We start from the raw sequence: 14,937 nt of genomic DNA, 5'->3' as shown, positions 1-14,937 counted from the left end.
GTTTCACCGTTTTGCTTCGAGTGATTGCCTAGGATTACCAAACAACTTACATTATTTATTGAGAGAAAGCAAAAAATTAAAATTGTTCTGAATTTTCGTTGTGGTTGATTGAATTAAGCAGACAGTTACGCAGTCCGGCGTCGACGCGGGATATGGAGAAATAAAATACCCGATTTAATTACTCAAAACTAAACTCTTTTATTCAAACATAGAAAAGACCAGCACAGTGCGACAGTAGGAACAATACTAAGTCTCACAACAAATGTCAGTAACATTAAACGACAAAACACATCTTAAGCAACATAATCTATCACGGGGAAAAAAATAGACAACAAAGGAATGACAATGATCTTACAACAAAATACACTTATAATCAGAACAACACGATCGGAAAGGGATCGGTGAGTGAGTGCAGGCGTAGACGGAGAGGATGCCGTCCGAGAGCCTAGACTCCAGTCTTGGTGGCGCGGGGCGCACTCTCCACAGGGGCTCCCCGTTGAAGACGCCGAGGCCAGGCAGCACGGCCTCCGCGGAGCGCAGTCTACAGGGGCTCCCCGTTGAGGACGCCGAGGCCAGGCAGCACGGCCTCCACGGAGCGCAGTCTACAGGGGCTCCCCGTTGAGGACGCCGAGGCCAGGCAGCACGGCCTCCACGGAGCGCAGTCTACAGGGGCTCCCCGTTGAGGACGCCGAGGCCAGGCAGCACGGCCTCCACGGAGCGCAGTCTACAGGGGCTCCCCGTTGAGGACGCCGAGGCCAGGCAGCACGGCCTCCCTCACGGGCCCTTACGCCGGGCCCCACGGCTGGCCTACAGGGGCTCCCCGTTGAGGACGCCGAGGCCAGGCAGCACGGCCTTCACGGCGCTGCGCAGGGCCTCCACGCTGGCCACGGGGTTGTTGCGGACGTCCAGCTCCCGGAGGCGGGGGCAGCACGCCAGCGGCGCCAGGCTGTCCACGCTGGCCAGCGCGTTGCCGCGCAGCGACAGACGCCGGAGGTTCGGCATGGCGCCCCAGCCGGACAGCGACACCAGCTCGTTCCTGTCCATGGACAGCGTCTGCAACAAGCCGAACAAAGCTGGGACTCAGCAGCGTGCGCTCCGCAGCAGACTGATTCCGAGAGTCGTTTTCGTCGCTCTGTCTCTCTAGCCGTCACGCGGCGTCTCGTTTAGGTGCGACAGAGACAGCGGAGAAAACGACTCCCTGAATCAGTCTGCAGTTCGCATTCAGCTTTCCACTTCTTAAACTATTTTTACCTCGCAGCACTGCAGCGCGGCCAACTGCGGCAAGGGGCGGCGCAGGTGGTTGTCGTCCAGGACGAGGGTCTTGACCAGGGCGAGCAGCGGCGCGTGGTAGAGGGCCGTCAGCGACAGCCTCGTCAGGTCCACGGCGTCGCCGCGCTGCCGCTCCAGGGCGTACTCCAGCACCAGGCGACTCCCTGGAACCAGCAAACAAAAATCAGCGACGAAGTGAGGTAAGGTTTTCCGCAGCAGACCAGCGCCGGCGGCCAAAACTCTAGACATGTTTTGAGCTCTAGAGTAGCTAAACAGGAGTCGAAGCAAACGTGTGACCCTACTAATGGATTCCTCGTTCACAAAGGAATCTGTTGGTGGGGTCACACGTTCAGTTTGAGTCCCATTTAGTAACTCTGGAGCTCAAAACCTGTCCGGAATCATGACCTTCTCAACCGGTCTTCTGGTTCGCCGTGCGTCGGAGTGCCCTTTGTTTGAACTAGGTGCATACTCACGCAGGTCTTTGTAGTAGTTGGCGCGCTGGTAGTCCAGCTCCACGAGCGTGTCCAGCGTGAGGACGGTCTCTGCCTCGAACTGCTGCCGTTCAATGGTCTGCATCAGCAGCACCGAAGTCAGCAGCGTCCCTGCAGGCAAGCGAAGTAGGGATAGGGGCGGTTGGATTGGATGCCTCTCCTCCTGACTCCAACCACTCTAAAAACTCAAGTGTCGACTTAGTACACTCCACCTGGAGTCGAACCTGAATGTACACTCCACGCTGGAGCATGCTTGCCAAGTACACGCCAGGTGGCGTTTACCTGCAAGCACACTGTTGCTCTGCTTTACATGCAAAAGGTAGGGGACTTCAGCAACAGTGTACATGCTAGGTTGGCTCCAGGTGGAGTGTACTATGTCGACACTTGAGTTTGTAGAGCATGTGCATTTCCACCGCAAGAACAGTGTACTCACACTTGCTGTCCGGGTCGAACTCCAGCAGCTGGCGGCAGGCGTCGAGCTCCTCCATCATGACGGAGGCCAGGGCGGGGCTGAGCGGCGCCCCGAACGCCGGCACACTGTTGAGCGCCGCGCTGGAGCCGTCTGCGACCACGTCCAGGGCCACGTCCACCTCGGCGCCGGACGCGTCCAGGAAGCGCGCTGCGACGTCCCCGGGCAGCGGCGAGGGGATGGGCGACGCCGGCTCGAACACCTGCAGAGGGCAGTCCCGTCAGGCACGGCGACGGCGTCCAGCAGGGAGGCAAGGACTCGAGGCTTGCGGCGGCCCTTCGCACAGTGGGGCAGAAGACCGGTGGAGGCGGTCAAAATCCCGGACGCGTTTTGAGCTCCAGAGTCGCTAAATGTGACTCAAACCGAACGTGTGACCCCACCAATGGATTGCTCTCCGGACGAGGAATCCATTGGTGGGGTCACACGTTCGGTTCGAGTCCTGTTTAGCGACTCTGGAGCTCAAAACGCGTCTAGAGTTTCGTCCGCCGGCGCCGGTCTTCTGGCCCACTGTGCTTCGCACGCGCCACTCACCCACACGCTGCTGCAGCGCTGGCCGTCCGCGCTGCGCCAACGGCCGTCCAGCGGCCGCGAGTCCAGGAGGAGCTGCAGCCCCAGGCCGCGCGCCTTGGCGGGCCGCGCCGTGGCCACCAAGCACAGCCCCGGCGACACCAGCGCGCGCGTCACGGCCTGGGCGGGCTGGCTGCGGCCCAGCAGCCACCGCTGGTAGAACCAGGCGCTCTGGTCGTTGGGGTCCGTGAAGGCGGCGTTCTGCACCAGCTCCAGTTCTAAGGGGAAAAAAGTGGATTCATAAAAAATTCTTATCGATGATGGGTATGGTGCATTCAGTGAACTCTGTCCTCGCCGCGCTCAAAGGGAAGTTAAACAGCCACAGCCCCACTGGGGGCCTCATTGTCCGAGTGCTGTTCCGGTGCGTTATAAGGGTTCGATCTTTTGTTTTGCTCGTTGTTTCGAGGCTGTTAGCCACACTCATGATGGCACCAAGAAAAGGCCTGCATAGCAAAGGGTCGCCGCGAGGACAGGATTCACTGAATGGACCATAACAACTTCAGCGCGCGGAGTGGTTGCGGTGACTCAGGCGCGGATACAGGGGGGCAATGGTGTTTTTGCCCCCCCATAGCCCCTAGATAGCCGCCTGAAAGGTAGGCAAAAAGTGCGACTTTGCCCCCCCCCCAGGCCGCCTCTGGATCCGCCACTGCGATGGCTCACCGTGGCGGTGCTGGTCTTCCCTGACGGGCCGCACGCCCGCGGGGTCCGGGTACACGAGCGGCAGCAGCTTGCTGCGGTAGTGCCAGCACGAGTAGTTGGAGAAGTTGACAGCGATCTTGTCGTCCGTGAAGCTCAGCTCCTGCTGCGGCGCCAGGGCCGCGCGCGCCGCCACGAAGCGCCGGTAGTCCCAGCAGTGGACTGGGGGGACAACCGAAAGGCAGCTGAGTCAGTGGCGGAAATTTCACAGCGGCGAATGAGTGCACTACATCATCAGTGTCATCAGCGCTGTAAGGGCGGCATGGAAAAAGTACGGAACATGTCTGGTCTATTATCTATCAGGATATTTTCAACAACGGAGGTTCCGTACATGTTTTCCGTACCACTTTACATGAGGTCCTTAAGGGGACCACTACGGAGAACCAGTACTTTTTCCGTGCCACACTACATTTTCAGTACAAAAGTACGGAATTTTGTTTTCAGTGTGATGGTTCTCGACTCACAGTTGCGCTCGTCGAGGTTGAGGAACTTGGTGCAGAGCGCCACCTCGCGCTGCCAGTCCGGCGAGGGCATGGAGTCCATGACCCAGGTGCGGTGGTGCCACGCGCCGTACGACTTGGGGTTGGCGCGGAGGCACGTCTCCGTCAGGTGGCGCTCCGACTCCAGGCGGCGCTGCAGGTCGTCCTCGGACCTGGAAGCGACAGCAGCGCGACTGCGTGCGTGAGGAAGACAAAGACGGCAGCGCACAGTGGGCCAGTAGACCGGTGGAGGCGGACAAAACTCTCGACGCGTTTTGAGCTCCAGAGTCGCTAAATGGGACTCGAACCGAGCGTGTGACCCCACCAATGGATTGCTCTCCGAACGAGGAATCCATTGGTGGGGTCACACGCTCGGTTCGAGTGCCATGAAGCGACTCTGGAGCTCAAAACGCGTATAGAGTTTTGGCCGCCTCCACCGGTCTACTGGCCCACTGTGCAGCGGCAGGTCCGCGCTCGCTCTCTCTTCAGCCTGCGAGATGCCGGGGTAGGCCGGCCCGCCGAACACCGCTGTGCGCGTGTGGCCTACCCTGGGTTCGCAGGCGCTAGAGGCCTTCATACCCTTTCCGGGGCCTCTGCCTCTAGCTGGCGCTTTGGGCTGGACTCAACTTACGCGGCCCCACACAAGGGGCCAGAGGACCGGTAGAGGCGGCCAAAATTCTCGACGCATTTTGAGCTCTGGAGTCGCTACATGGCACTCGAACCGAGCGTGTGACCCCACCAATGAATTCCTCGTTCAGTGCGCATTCCATTGGTGGAGTCACACGTTTGGTTCGAGTCCCATGTAGCGACTTTGCAGCTCAATTTTGGCCGCCTCCACACCAGTCCTCTAGCCTACTGAGCGACAGGCCATGAGGCCAACTCACCCTGACTCCTTGAGATGCTCGATGATCTCCCGCCGATAGTTCCACAGAGAGTGGATGTCTGGAATCATCTCCAGGATCTGCTGGGAGATCTGCAGGCCCTCTTCATCCCGCTCCCCTGCCTGTCTCTGGGGAAAACGAATGGATATTTCAATACGTGGACTCCACTGGTGTACAAGATGATGATTGGAGACTTGGGATTGACACTTACTTTTTCAACAATTCTGCCATAAGCGAGTCTGTATTGTTTCACTTTCTGTGCTCGCTTCACTCGCCTCTCCTCCTCCTGCTCCTTCGTTGTTTTAACTTTGAGCCGCCCATGCTGTAAACAAAACACAAAGAACAATCAACACACCTCACAGAAAATACACAACGAATTTTGGGTTGGAGCTGCATAGGTATTTAGTCGGGTTCATAGCATGTGCAGTATACCTGTTGAGCTGTTGAATGTCAATGCTATCTCTCCATTTCTGACATCATAATTATTGCCAGCATCAGAATTGAAGAAAGCATCTTCTAGTTTTTAATTACTTCAATTTTGTTTAGTGAAATCATGATTTCATAAGGCTTTTTGAGCTCTTGCGCTATCTAATTCCATCAGAATACAAAATATCCAGAGTGATCAGAAGAGAGCAAAGAAGGTTGTGAAAGAAAACAATTTATTTTATAAAAAGAAGTGCATTTTTTTATTTTTCTAAAGTGTGGTCATTACAGGTACATGGATTGCTGATACAAAAGACAATGGCCTCCAAAATAACCTCCCAAACAACTCTGAACACTGTGAAGCAAATACATATTGACATTTTGGAAAAACAGAGAAAAAATTTGAAAACCAATCACAAAAGTTCAGAAAGTCTTAAAAGCAAATGAGGACTGAGTTTGTTGCTGTGCTGCTCACCAGACCAATAGCTATTTTTGTTTAGTTCATCTTTTAAAATGTTAATATGACAAGGGCCTGACCGCAGACTAGACACCACTTAACTGTCAACGAGAGACGCTCCAAAATAAGATGCCATAGTGATAAATCAGAGTTATTGTAACAATAAACCCAAGACTCTGGAATGTAAAGCTTCCACCAAATAAAATAATACAAACTTGACCTACATTTAAACATACCTCTATTATACTAAAGCCTTAATTTTGGTAAAAATGATAATACATGACTCCAAATATAACTAAGTCAACATGTAAATAGAAAAATCTTATCAATTTGAACAAAAAATGTTGGAAGTTTCGAGCATTGCACACCTTTTACACACTACACGCAGGTACTTAACACCAGAATTATCCAGAACAATGGCAAAGAAACTTATCACAAAAGAAAAGTGGAAATACAATATTCCGAATTGAACTTTGTCAGATATAGAAGAGTAAAGAATTCTAGATAAGCTAACGAGACAGGAAACCGTGCACTTAAGCATCCCAACCATGCAGAACCAACTACTAATAAAAAAGATCCATAAAGATCAACAAAATTAAAAGATCTCTAAGTAAAACGTGGAGATTAAAAATGCATCTGTCTTAACTAATATAACAAAAGTTACTTCATAATCTTTAAATCACATAAATCATACCCAGTAAGAAACTATGCCACCATGAACACAAAGCTTAGGTCATCCTTTGAAATTTGCATAGCAAAGCTCTAAAAGAATTGTTATTAGCTTCTTTGTTAGTAAGGATACATGCTAAGACTTAGATTCGATTTTTGTACTTGATCATTAAACTATATAACCTGCTTGCTGTACCTATTTTTAATTCACAAATAAAACCAAAGTTTGTATTTGAGCCACTTGAGTTTTAGATTTCCACATAATAACACAGTGAAAAGAAAACACCAATCCTAAATTTTGTTAGGTAATGCCAGGTAGTAAAAAGTTATGCAGGTATACAATACCTATCAAAGGCACTTTATATAGGCTAATTAAAGCAACAACGGAACCCGTAAAAACAATGGCACATCAGTAAAAAAGTTGACATTCATAGCATAGACAAAATAAAAGCTTAAGCAGCATAAGAGGCTACACATTGTCAACTCAAAATTTTCACCTATTGAATGAGTCCCATTTGTCATCATTGAACATAAATGTGTACTTAAAACATGAACATACACAAGTCTATTAACATATCTTACTACATAGAACGCATGTGAAAACATAAACAAGATACTCTTTTTAAAATTTATGCTTCAAGTTTTAACACAAAATAACATAGAAAACAAAACTTGGACTAAATGTCTACAACAAATCTTCATCCTTAAAAAAAAAAAAAAAAACAAAACTTTCATTGGTATTCTTAACTTAAAATTACAGACTTTCACTGCACAGACTCACATATTTGGATGATATTCCATGAGGTACCATATTAAACTTCATTCTTTGAGGCCCATCGCTGTTCAAAAAAGTCAATCTGGCGGATGATGTGATCCCTCTCCTTCAAGGCTTTCCAAGCCCGATCAATGTTGTCCTGCGATATAGTCTCTTTAGCAAGCTTAGCAGCTGTGCGTGAATGGTATATATCAAGAACACTATCATCAATCTCTTGAAGTTTTCTTTTCAAGTTTTGAACTTTTAACTCATCAAGTATGACATTTGTCAGGCCAGAAATCACTTGATTGTTTTGATCAACAACAAGCTTTAATTCTGCTTGTGTGCGCTTCAGTTCATCCAAAAGACTCTGAGGTGGGACATAGTCTCTTATGGAACAGTCAATGTCACCCTGCGCCTCTTTTTCTAGACAATATTTTCGGTCCAAACATTTTCTTTGATGTTTCAGGGGCATCTCACTGTTAGAGCTTGATCCACTGACCGAATTCGGGCGAGAATTCTTGGGAGAAACTTTCTCGTCATCATCTTTTTCAATTTTAACAATAACATTGTGTTCCTTGCTTTCTTGTAAAGGTATGATGGGTGGAGGTAGTTCTCCCAAAAGAGCTGCCATTAATTTGCTGGTTGCTGGTGTGGGTGGTGGAGATGCTGGTGGAGGTGGCTTTTCTGGACTGGTGCAGAGAGTTCTTTTCAGGGCCAAAGAGCACTCTCTGAACTTCCTCCTGATAGCACTGCCAATACTTTCTGCCGTTGGAGAAGAAGTGGTACTGTTTGATGAAGGAGAGCTTGGGGGAAGCGAAGAAAGGGAAGGAGAAGCATGACCATATTCGTGGTTCTCCACAAAATCTTTGACGTCCCATTCCTTGGAGAAATGTTCTCCTAATGGAGGAATGTTGTACAAAAATGGCACCTCTTCTTGATTTTGACACAGAATGTCACTCAGAAGATTGTACGTGTCTTCAGTAACTTCGCAACAGTAAGGATCAAGCGTAGTCCAAAACTTGTGTGAAACGAAATCCTTTTCCAGTTGCTTTCCTTTAGGCTTGGTGGTACCACCCATCTCTGGTCTTTTACGCAGCATTTTGGAGCGTTTACACGAGGAGTTTGAAAGACTTGGAGATGGCGCAGGGGGTGGAATATTACCCAGCTTCTTCATAGGTGCTTTTACAGGAGGACGGCAGATTGTGGGCTTATCTTCTGGTGGCGGAGTAGAGACCGCTGGTGCTGGTGTCGCTATGATAGCGAGAGTCTTGCGTTGCTTCCTTCCTCTTCCTCGAGTGGTTGTTTCAATACTGTTAAGGACAGTCAGCTGCTCATTCAGCTGACACAAACGTACAGCAACGGAGCTGAGCAAAGTTTCCAGTTCAAGTTGGAGGGCATCAAGGTCTTCGCCTCCCAGGATGCGGATGCCAGCCTCTTCATCCTGGCTGTCATGCACTGCACACACTTGGGGCAGGGCCTCGTCGGGGACGCGCCGAAGACAAGGACAGGGGAACACACAGGGCTCGGCAGTTGTACACTCCACTGCGGCTCCCGCGGCCGACCCCGACCCAGACCCCGCCGCAGTCGCTGCTTTTGGAGGTCTCTTAGCCTTTGACTTGGCCTTAGCCTTCGCCTTGGAGGGCGCCAGCGCTACGCTCGCTGCGCGACTCGCAACAAGCTTTGTCTTGCTGGGACGGCCCCGCTTGTCCACTTTCTTCACCATTTTCAGAGCACACGCGTTTACACATACAGAGACAATGAAGTAGGAGAGACCAGGTTACGCCCCTCGAAAACGGAGGGAAAATTTTCATGTCATTTTCAGCTACCCACCATTTTGGTTCTGACGAGTCCGAGCCTTGTGTCACGTTGAATGAAAACACTCGTCTGCTTGCGAACGAAATGACGGTCGTTTTTCAGTTGAGTTATATGCAGGACAGGGGATATGCTGTAAATAGTTCACAGCGTTGTTCGCAGTCACAAGATTTTCATTCATTCAAACAACAAACGGCTGTGTTGTGATGATTCTCCATTTGATTTCCTAGTTCACCAAAACTACTGCTGGCTAACTTTCAGTTTTCCTCACCTGTTGCCGGTGTTTCTTCTGCCGTGTTCCTCCCGGAAATATTTACAAAATGGACATGTAAGTGTGTGTACTACTTTGCCTTCTGCTGCTTCTGAAATCTCTGAAGGCCTCCTTTTCCTATTTGTCATTGCCATTTTCAAAGTGGCCTTTATATGTTGTGGTCATAGCTCCTCCTCCTTTACTCCTGCCCTATATTCAGTACTGCTTGCTCGTTGTAATAGTGTGTTTAGTGCATGGCCTATGTACCACAATTTTTCTGAAGATTGCTGCCTTTTTTATAAGTATCTTTTTTGACGAGAGCCGAGAGTGTGCTGTATTTGTACATCTGTATCTGTATGGTTGATGAAATAAACTTAACTGAACTCCTTCTTTTCTTTTCTCAGCTCGACTAAAAACCGTAGCGACCCGAAGAGAAGAGCAATGAAGAAAAGACTAAGTTTGTGGGATAGCTTTTTCAGTAAAGTGCAAAATGAGGTATGTTCTTAAATGCTTGTTTCTTGACCATTTATCTACCCTCACCACAAGTTTTGGAAGTTTTCTTTGAATTTTATGTATCTTACTTTACAGTTTGTAAATTCTACAGCAAACAATTCTGAAATTGACTTATCTTGCTTACAAGGTAGTTCATTGTCTATTATTGTGAATTTGATTGAATAAGAGCTAATAGGAGATTAACTGAAATCTTCTACCAAATTTCATTTACAGACCCTAAACTATTGAGTGTTGAAGATGAACATAATAACCTTAGGAGAAGCTTACGAGTTGAACATGGCATCAATGAAGAATCTGAAATATCTGAGTCAGAGGCAGAATGGCAAATAAATGAAAATGGTGATAATGCTACTGACTGTGATAATATGTCAGGAGAAGCATTGGATGAATCAGAATCGGAAATTCAGAAAACATCTAATACCCAACCTAATCACAAAAAATTTCAAACTGGTATTTTCAAGAAACCCACCGATAAAAACATAGTAAGCCCTGGTATGAAAAAAATTGAAGTTATGAGAACTATTTCTACAAAATTAAATCATAAGGCTGATGCAAAGAAGAACAAAACCAAAGAAAAGATGAACCAAGACCATACTACTGAGAATTTTCTTCAACCCAAGATTAGAAGGGGAAAAGTTGTTGAAGAACTTCAAAACTCTCCTGAAAACTATGAGAAAAGGCCTAAGGCACATGATTTGAGCACCCAAATTATAAGCAACCATGAAAAGGAGCTAAGCCAGGCTCAAACATTCAGGGTTCCTGTTGAAAACAGCAGAGCAAAACAACCATCTGTAGCACTGATTCGACTCCCAGAAGCAACCAGTCAGTCAAAAACTTGTAGGACTGACCATGAACTGCATGAATCTAACAGCAATAATATAGATGGACTCGATGTTGACGGGCATTCAAGAAGAGATCCAAGCCAATCTTCTATGTTTTCCCCTCAGAACACTATCTCAGATGAAGGTAAGACTTTTCTTAAGTTTTTTGGTTTAGTGATCTTGAAAATTATTATACATGTTAATTACTGATTTGTTTTTTTTTATGTTTTTCAGTTATGACTGAAGACCAGAGGAAGAGAAAACGAGCTCTGCTGGAGATGTGTTAGTAGTTCAAACCTACATGAGGAATACTGTCCATGATTATTGACATGAGATAGTCTTGAAAACTTGTGTTATACCAAGGTTCCAAGGCTTAACTTAATGTCTCTTTTTGATTCAGGTAAACAGTACGATTTATGGAAACTTCATAAAGAAAGAAAATCAGGAAGGCGAGGATCAATCTACATACTTTCGGATCTAAATGAAGAGATCTCAGATGCAAACCGCATTGTTCCTGGTAAGTTCAGAGATGTTCTAAATTATGGAATGAATGAGACTGTGTGCACTTAAAATTGATTAACTTAAGCCATGCTCCTTTAAATCCAGCTCTACCATCACCAGTGAAAAATCCTATCCAAATCCCAAGACGATTCACTCTGAAAAAATGCAATCCTAGGAAAAAATTTTCAACATAATCGTGTCAAAGCGGGAAGGTTTGTAATTTAATGAGTTTTAATTTGCGTTCTATTGGTTTTTTTTTTCAAATTCCGTTATTTAGATGAAGTGTCTTATGTTCAAATGTATGGGCGATTATTTTTATGATGTTCCAATCATTTCAGTGTTTTATGATGTGTCTAAATGGGAAGGGGCTGAACTCAAGTGTACATAAGTCAGGGCGGCAACCAGGAACATATCAGCCATACCAAATGAAATACTTTTTGAATCTTTGAACACAATGTATTTATCTTATGTTTTATTTATTTAAACTACAAAATAGATTAAGTGGGTTTTGGCCTTTAATTACAGTATCAAAATAATTTGAAATAATAATAATAATAATATAAAAACACGCCTTACCTTAAGCAATCAGTCAAACAGTTTGAAACACTCAGGAACATTTAGTGTCACCATATCACACTCTACTACACTTACAGGGTAACGATTATTTTGTCGTTGATTTACTTATTCAAAGTTTAAGTTAGCAGAAGAATTATAAGAGAAAATGGAAGTACTGTAGCACAACAATAAAACATAAATAACACTCTGAGAAGTTTTGGTCCCTAGATGATTTAGGCTGACCTATGATTCTTAGAGAAGGAACACAATGTCCTCTCATTGAATTTTAAAGTACATGGTAAATCACAAAATAAAAGCATAAGTACATACATGGATCTTGTTGATGGATGGCTCATCACTGAGGAAAGAGCCCCCATTATGTAATGGATAAAAACATAGTAAAGGATATTACAGAGCCCATATGGCCCATATGGTCGCATTAAGTAGAGAGACTCAATTAGAGATTCACATTAAAGTGAGGTAAAGTGAAATTATATCATATCATTATTCCGTTCAGCAACTTCCAGCTCTCCCTCCAAGATATGATTGGTGGTACTTTTATTGAGGAGGCGGGGACCTGCCCCTAAAATCCCTATTGCACCGAGGGGGGCAGTTAACAGGATGGACAGCACAGCAACAGTGAGGACTTGTTCCGCTAACTGTATCCTCCCATCTACATCCAATTGATCGCTACGTGCCAGATCTAATGCGACTGGTCCGATGGCAGCCTAAACCAACAAATAGAAACATAAAATGAAAAACATGAGGACATTTGAATTTCGCACATGTTAATGGGTCTTCAACACACCTGAACAGTTGCTTTTGGTAGCCAAGACAAACTAACAAATAGGGTCTCCTTGAAAGTTAGTCCACACCCCATTACTGAGACGCAACAGGCAATGAGACGTACCTAAAATAAAATCAGACAAAAGACCAGATTCAAGTACCTCAGCTACAATAGTTGTTTTCTAAGTGTGTTCTCACTACCATTACTAACCAGAACACCAGTTATCATTACGGCAACACCTAATCCAGTATTTGCACCAGAGATGGCTGAAAGATTTATTTCAGTGCCAATTAATCCAAAGAGGAAAGGTTGGAGGAACAGCCAGCTTTCTGACAAATAAAGCAGCACAGGCTCCTAAAATAACGAGTTAATTATTGCATTGTGTTGAAATTTAACTTGTGAACAAAGCAGTAGACTTACATATGTAGAAACTGGACTGAAAGCTCTCCAACCACAACCAGCAACAAAGGCACCAACTATACAACCAAGGGGGCCTGCACCTGGGTAGCCAACCAGCTGACTTCCGAGCACTGCCAAAAGTCCACTTGCACCAACCATTATTGTGCGTGACAAAATTACAGATTTCTAACAAAGAAAAAATAAAACATTTAATACAGTGATAATTTAATTATAAAAATCATTTTACTTCAGTCAGTATGTTTACATCTTCAGAGTGAGGGATGTAAATGGATATCACTCCCATCAAAACTCCCCATGTTATTCCAATTAATACTTCCAGAGGACCTTGCATCACAGTTGCTGCAATGGAACCTGCAAATTGAAGAGAAAGAGAGTGAAACAGAAAAAGATATTTTACAAAAATTGTGGATTTGAAAATTTTATAAGCTCTTACCTTGTGAGAATATCACAGAAAGAAATATTCCAAATACAGTGATTGCAAAAATGTTGTCCAGCAAAGTACCTGCAGTCACTAGAGTGCTTATGCCTTTATTCTCTCCATAGCCCTCAGATTTCAGCCATAATAGGGATGGTACTACTACAGCAGGAGATACGGCACCAAGAACACAGCTAAAGCAGAGAAAAAATTATTTTTTAACTAAAGTTTTGTAATATTTTATGAAACATTGTCATAAAATTCCAACAGATTTTTAAAAAAAGAATCACCCTAGTAAAAATCCCCACAGCCACGGAAAATTCAGAAAATAGTGAGAGGCAACAGCTATTGCGATTGCTTCTAATGTGCAAGGGATGATAGCCAGTCGTAAAACTACTGTGCTCAGGCGACACAATGCAGATGGATCAAGTCCAAGTCCTGCACGTAACAATATCATAGTCATTGCACATGCTCTGTAAAATTTTAAACAAAACAAAAGAAGGCGTGAGAAAGAGTACGTTATTTTTTGGGAGTGCACTGTCATTCCACTAATTAAAAATACCTTATGGTAGAAGTCAACTTTAAGAAAGTCCCTTCAGCATGAAAATAGTTCATATACCTAAGAAAAATTCCAGCCATAAGCATGCCCAACAAGGGAGGGAGATGGACAAATTCCACTAGAATGCCAAATATTTGAGCCAGGACAAACAGACCAGCAAGCTGCAGAATAGGATCACGGACAGTTTCAGCCCAGGAGAAAGAAATCAGGACATACAAAAGAGCACCTAGCATGGCATAAATTTCAACGCGAGTAGCAAAAAAATGCAGCTTTGTCATTGAAGGGCACATTGTCGTTGGGGAAACCCCAGCCATGATTTTGCCCATGCGCCTGAAACAGCAAATACAAATTAAGCAAATAACTTGAAGTTGCATGCACGAACAAAATAATTGAAAGATAAAACGCACCCAACAGCCTTGTTATCACAGTTTTTGCATTTAGCATCAGTAGTTTCTTCGTTGGTCAACCTTCCCTCATTCTGCCTTTCTTCAGCAGGTAACAGCTGACTTGTGTTAGATAAGTCGAGATCCACTCTATCTGCATGCTTATCACTTTGCTCATTCATTTTGTATGTTTACTCCGTCCTTCACCTTCTTCCTGCAGTATACATGCATACACAGGTGAAAAACGAGCATGGTACAATGTTTAAAGTCGGTGCTTAGTAGGGGGAGGGGGGAAAGCCGACCGAGCCGACCACCAATCAGGGAAGCACATCACCTTGATTGTTTACGGGGGTTCCTGACGACAAAAATCGAGGAAACATATGACATTCAGTGACGCAGCAGCCAGACCGCTGCCCGACAGTGGACCAACTTCTAATTGACATCCATTAACCTCTGGGAGAGAACAGCGCAGTGAAACACCGATCGGCAAGCAGAAAGCCGAATCAAGATCGGCGCGGCGCTTCATGCGTTTTCGCCCCCAAGCGAGGCTATAGACGAGTATGAAAATATTGTCTGCAGCTCCCACCCTAGACTCTAGATAATAGATATCTAGATACTAGATAGAGTCCTCTCCTCTAACTTTAGACAGACTCGACACTAGACCAGCTCTAGACATACTATATGTGGCCCGAACCGAGCAGAAATCCCGCTGCCCTTTGAGTAATTTACAAGTATAACTGTGTACAGTGTGTAGAAAAATAAA

The 14,937-nt window shown here is 45.8% G+C and overlaps 4 protein-coding genes across 7 annotated transcripts; 1 reads left to right on the top strand and 3 right to left on the bottom strand.

Moving 5' to 3' along the window:
* Positions 1–173: 173 nt before the first annotated feature.
* Positions 174–9,094, bottom strand: LOC117651494 (geranylgeranyl transferase type-2 subunit alpha). Of its 2 annotated transcripts, none has more exons than XM_034395527.1 (11): positions 8,989–9,094; positions 5,064–5,174; positions 4,856–4,980; positions 3,957–4,144; positions 3,457–3,654; positions 2,761–3,014; positions 2,194–2,431; positions 1,743–1,871; positions 1,252–1,433; positions 853–1,053; positions 174–769 (listed from the first exon to the last, which is right to left on the bottom strand). In XM_034395527.1, exons 1-11 carry the CDS (start codon positions 8,989–8,991, stop codon positions 725–727), a joined length of 1,674 nt encoding a protein of 557 aa, XP_034251418.1. In that variant the 5' UTR covers positions 8,992–9,094; the 3' UTR covers positions 174–724. The 2 variants fall into 2 exon arrangements, with proteins under 2 accessions (XP_034251418.1, XP_034251419.1); XM_034395528.1 differs by having other exon boundaries at positions 174–708.
* On the bottom strand, positions 5,515–9,015 carry LOC117651495 (transcriptional adapter 3-like). Its single transcript, XM_034395529.1, has one exon. The coding sequence runs from the start codon at positions 8,879–8,881 to the stop codon at positions 7,214–7,216; it is 1,668 nt and encodes a 555-aa protein (XP_034251420.1). The 5' UTR covers positions 8,882–9,015; the 3' UTR covers positions 5,515–7,213.
* A 44-nt stretch (positions 9,095–9,138) lies between the features above and the next one.
* On the top strand, positions 9,139–11,574 carry LOC117651497. 2 transcript variants are annotated; one of them, XM_034395534.1, is made up of 8 exons: positions 9,139–9,298; positions 9,625–9,715; positions 9,809–9,860; positions 9,947–10,699; positions 10,789–10,836; positions 10,955–11,071; positions 11,161–11,267; positions 11,394–11,574. In XM_034395534.1, the coding sequence occupies exons 1-7, from the start codon at positions 9,291–9,293 to the stop codon at positions 11,247–11,249; spliced, it is 1,158 nt and encodes a 385-aa protein (XP_034251425.1). In that variant the 5' UTR covers positions 9,139–9,290; the 3' UTR covers positions 11,250–11,267; positions 11,394–11,574. The 2 variants fall into 2 exon arrangements, with proteins under 2 accessions (XP_034251425.1, XP_034251424.1); XM_034395533.1 differs by having other exon boundaries at positions 11,161–11,574.
* On the bottom strand, positions 11,498–14,814 carry LOC117651496 (sodium/hydrogen exchanger 9B1-like). Of its 2 annotated transcripts, none has more exons than XM_034395531.1 (10): positions 14,509–14,814; positions 14,199–14,388; positions 13,795–14,121; positions 13,523–13,705; positions 13,251–13,426; positions 13,062–13,168; positions 12,818–12,982; positions 12,608–12,751; positions 12,419–12,520; positions 11,498–12,338 (listed from the first exon to the last, which is right to left on the bottom strand). In XM_034395531.1, exons 2-10 carry the CDS (start codon positions 14,354–14,356, stop codon positions 12,102–12,104), a joined length of 1,599 nt encoding a protein of 532 aa, XP_034251422.1. In that variant the 5' UTR covers positions 14,357–14,388; positions 14,509–14,814; the 3' UTR covers positions 11,498–12,101. The 2 variants fall into 2 exon arrangements, with proteins under 2 accessions (XP_034251422.1, XP_034251423.1); XM_034395532.1 differs by having other exon boundaries at positions 14,199–14,385.
* Between the last annotated feature and the right edge of the window lie 123 nt (positions 14,815–14,937).

The sequence above is a fragment of the Thrips palmi genome, unplaced genomic scaffold, assembly GCF_012932325.1.
Source record: "Thrips palmi isolate BJ-2018 unplaced genomic scaffold, TpBJ-2018v1 HiC_scaffold_6, whole genome shotgun sequence".
In the NCBI taxonomy this organism is placed as follows: domain Eukaryota; kingdom Metazoa; phylum Arthropoda; class Insecta; order Thysanoptera; family Thripidae; genus Thrips; species Thrips palmi.
This window is presented reverse-complemented; position numbering and strand designations above follow the sequence as displayed.

What these genes read in the sequence shown, in the direction of transcription:
- LOC117651495 (XM_034395529.1), bottom strand. Translation starts at nt 8,881, where the DNA reads ATGGTGAAGAAAGTGGACAAGCGGGGCCGTCCCAGCAAGACAAAGCTT.
- LOC117651494 (XM_034395527.1), bottom strand. An exon ending in ATGGCAGAATTGTTGAAAAA is followed by an intron (nt 4,981 to 5,063) that starts GTAAGTGTCAAT and finishes CGTTTTCCCCAG; the next exon opens with AGACAGGCAGGGGAGCGGGA. An exon ending in CAACTACTACAAAGACCTGC is followed by an intron (nt 1,434 to 1,742) that starts GTGAGTATGCAC and finishes TGCTGGTTCCAG; the next exon opens with GGAGTCGCCTGGTGCTGGAG.
- LOC117651497 (XM_034395534.1), top strand. An exon ending in TCAGTAAAGTGCAAAATGAG is followed by an intron (nt 9,716 to 9,808) that starts GTATGTTCTTAA and finishes CTTACTTTACAG; the next exon opens with TTTGTAAATTCTACAGCAAA. An exon ending in TGACTTATCTTGCTTACAAG is followed by an intron (nt 9,861 to 9,946) that starts GTAGTTCATTGT and finishes TTTCATTTACAG; the next exon opens with ACCCTAAACTATTGAGTGTT.
- LOC117651496 (XM_034395531.1), bottom strand. Translation starts at nt 14,356, where the DNA reads ATGAATGAGCAAAGTGATAAGCATGCAGATAGAGTGGATCTCGACTTA. An exon ending in TGTGATAACAAGGCTGTTGG is followed by an intron (nt 14,122 to 14,198) that starts GTGCGTTTTATC and finishes TTGCTGTTTCAG; the next exon opens with GCGCATGGGCAAAATCATGG. An exon ending in TACCAAAAGCAACTGTTCAG is followed by an intron (nt 12,339 to 12,418) that starts GTGTGTTGAAGA and finishes TTGTTGGTTTAG; the next exon opens with GCTGCCATCGGACCAGTCGC.